The 3374-nt window shown below is 38.0% G+C and overlaps 1 protein-coding gene across 2 annotated transcripts in view; it reads right to left on the reverse strand.

Annotated features, from left to right (window-relative positions):
* Positions 1-3374, reverse strand: part of WAC (WW domain containing adaptor with coiled-coil) — a 61755-nt gene that overhangs the window by 15515 nt on the left and 42866 nt on the right. For both annotated transcript variants that reach the window (XM_010135756.1, XM_010135757.1), the window contains one exon: positions 872-990. In XM_010135756.1, coding sequence (XP_010134058.1) covers positions 872-990 — 119 coding nt within the window. The remainder of the gene's footprint in view (positions 1-871; positions 991-3374) is intronic.

Here is a 3374-nt window from a genome sequence, read left to right on the forward strand (position 1 = left end):
AAAGAGTGTTAGGTTCTTGTTGTATTTTTCTGTTTGTTGGCGTTTCTTTTAATATAATGCCACACACCTTATTCAACCACCCTAAAAATCTAGCTTTTAAGAAGTGCAGCTCCTTGTAGATTCACTGGAATCCATAGTGATAAGACACGTTTTTAAAAAGAAGTCCTGCAATGTCCTTCTGCCTCAGTTCTAGAACATGACTCCATCACAGGAGGATCTTATGACAGGTATTTGGTTACAGTCCCTGGAACCAATATGACAAAGTGCGTGGCATCCTACATAACACAAAGTCTGCCTTCCCAAAAGAAAAATTCAGACAACGCAGATTCTAAACCCACATTCTAAATCAATGGCTAAATGTTACTATCACGCAACATCTGAGTAGGCTGAAACATTGACAAAAACAGTCTGGCCAAGGAAAAGCATTTGTAAAACTTACTTCTTTTTTTAATGATTTTCATTAAAGTAGCAAAAATCATCTGACAGACAAAAGTCCTCACTAATTACACTACAGCAAGACACCAGCATATCACTTAAAGCATTTAAACTCATAATTGCACAGAAAGAAGTAAAACCTCCAAATTCAGAAATCACAATGCAAGAAATAACTTGTCATGTTGACTCAAGAGTGACAGGGCAGAAATACAAGCTCTATTTTGCTTCTGTGAATGAAACTCTAGTGGTGGTCCTAAAATTGAGAATCTACGCCATCAGCTCTATAACGAAGGTATTCAGCTGCATCCTCTCAATAGCAGCACAGTTATATCATCTTTTCAACAAACATCCAAAGAAAAATCCACATATTGCAACATAGGCAACACGCTGGATCCATAGGAAAAAGAGGACAGCACAGGGAAGTATTTCAACGTACCTTGAGCGCTGGAGACTTCGTGGGGAGGCGGGTTCATGACCTGCCTGCTTGTCAGCTATTACTGGCTGCTGAGGTGCTGCCTGTGAAGCTGGTCCTTGTTTAACACCTGGAGTAGTAACCTGGAAAGTTCAAAACTTCATTAGCTTTCCTCCACAATAAATATTAAGTGTAAGAACCAGAGGAAAACATGGAAATTACAAGTTACAAGACCACTGAGTTGGTTTGTTTCTTATACAAAGTCTTTTGTTGACACAGTTTTTACAGACTTCACAAGGTGTTTAAAAAAAAAAGAAAATCACCTCTACCTCCACAGCTGTGATAGCTTTTTTACTTAAGTAGTAAGAGTACTTAATAGACATAACAGAGGAAAATTTACATCCGACTTGTCAAAATATTCCAAATTTATGAGGTAAAACAGTTCAACCCAATTTCATTTTTGACCATATCTTCCACGTGAGCACCAAGATCATTTTCGGCCTCAGAAAAAACTGTTCAATATCCAAATAAAAATTTTTACTTGAAAAGTTAAAAAGTTTCCTACTTGAAAATACATTACAGTGTGTCAAGAGCAGAATTAGGTCGTAACCATATTATAATGTCTCTATTAGAAATGGGAAAAAAAATCTAAAGCATATTTATCAGTCCTCTACTCGCCTTTTCAGCTGTTCTGTCAGTTCTAAACTAATGAATGATCGAAAAAAAGATTCACCAGTAGCTTTTTGCTTTTCCTTTGTAGTACACATTCACGTTTAAGATACTAAGACACCAGCAGTGAGATACAGTCTTTTTTCTGTGAATTCCTGAACTCCAATAGGATCATAAGTTTGGGAATGTATTAGTGTCTATGTTACAGTAAATGGAGTTCAAGATAGGTTTTTTTGCCCCATACTCTGCATACCTCTGCCCTTTTTAAAGTACATTCAAGAGAGTAAGCAGCTCCAAAATTTATCTCCCAATCTGGAAAAATCAAGCTAACAATTTTAAGAAAGAGGAAGGGGAAAAAAATGGGTTCTAGGGATCCATAAAGACAAAAAACATAAATCAGGCAGCCTGTCTGGCATTTGCTGACATCAAGCTGGTGCAGATTACTAACTAGCGGTCATCTGAACCTCCAGAAATTCTCTCAGTTTCAGAAACAGACTCCTGTGAAACAAACCACAGACAGCAAGTCAGACAGTATTTGCTAAAGTAAACTCAAGACATAAATCAATTTATTTAAATATACATGAAAACATAATGTTATCTCTAGCCTACTTATATGTCTAAGAGGAAAAACCATCTTTTAAAATTATCAAAAGCCAAAAAAAGTCTGAGTATCACATGAGAAGATCATAGTTCTGGAAAAATAAAGCAAAATCACTCAATATGATGAAATAAACAGAATTATGCAGTGGAGGGGGGCAAAACAGTAGCAGCTCAAATTGATTTATGAAAAAAGACCACCTAAGTATCTTTATGGAATGTATGACATGAAGAATTTTGCTATTAATGCCTGAATTTTGCTCACCGTGTGAGCAGATGAAACTATGGAGGCTATTTAAACAGAAGGAAAAATTTCAAAATGAAAATGCATCAGAAACAAATACAATCACCCTGCAGATCCAAACTGGAAAACTAAACAGCTCCTTAGGTGGTAAAATAAAACCAAAAGTGGATTGTAAAGAAAAACTGCAATCTGTGAGACAAATAAGCCACAACAACTCTTAACTATTTCCTGTGTTTCAAGGGTTTCAAAGACTCTAAGTAAGTGTACAAAGAATATAAAAATAGGGTTCACTTAGAAAAAAGCAGCGAAACAACCCCAAAACAGCAAAAAACCCAAAGACCTCCACCCCAACAAAACCAAACTATAAACAACATTCTCACTGAGCTTGACAGGTTTGTGTAACATGCTTTACACAGTCATTTTGCAGAAATTCAGAAGAGTTTCCAACCATACAATACAGGCACAACTACACAGCAAAATGGGATGCCTAGGATCCTGGACAGAAGTCAGTGGCACCTCAGGAGTCTGTGACACCTGAGCTGCCATGTGCACACAGCACACCTCCAGGCAGACACACCAGATTGAGCTTAAAGGCAGCACAGACATGTTTGTGCAGACCTCAGTAACAGGCCCTACTGTGCAAATGGCACAACACTGTTCCCAGAGCCAGCCTAAGTATCTGTGCATCTGGCATTGGGCTCTGCTTGCATGGTGTCAGTTCAGCTTTGGCTACGCCTGCTGCCCAGAAACACCCTAAGCCAACTATCTTGTGCTCTGAAACTAAGTGTGTCCTGGCACAGCACAGCATCTTGATTATGCATCATTTACTTCAAACTTTCAGAGCTGAATAAACTAACCTGACTGACATATCCAAAGGAGTACTAAACCAGACATGCTCTCACTGCAGCGATCACCACCTAAATTCTCATCTCAATCCTATCTTACAGGATTGAACTATGCTAATACAAAAACTATCAAGAAAGTTCTTTCCTGACTGAACTGGGAAAGTATCTGCTG

Source organism: Buceros rhinoceros, unplaced genomic scaffold (assembly GCF_000710305.1).
Source record: "Buceros rhinoceros silvestris isolate BGI_N320 unplaced genomic scaffold, ASM71030v1 scaffold355, whole genome shotgun sequence".
Classification (NCBI taxonomy): domain Eukaryota; kingdom Metazoa; phylum Chordata; class Aves; order Bucerotiformes; family Bucerotidae; genus Buceros; species Buceros rhinoceros.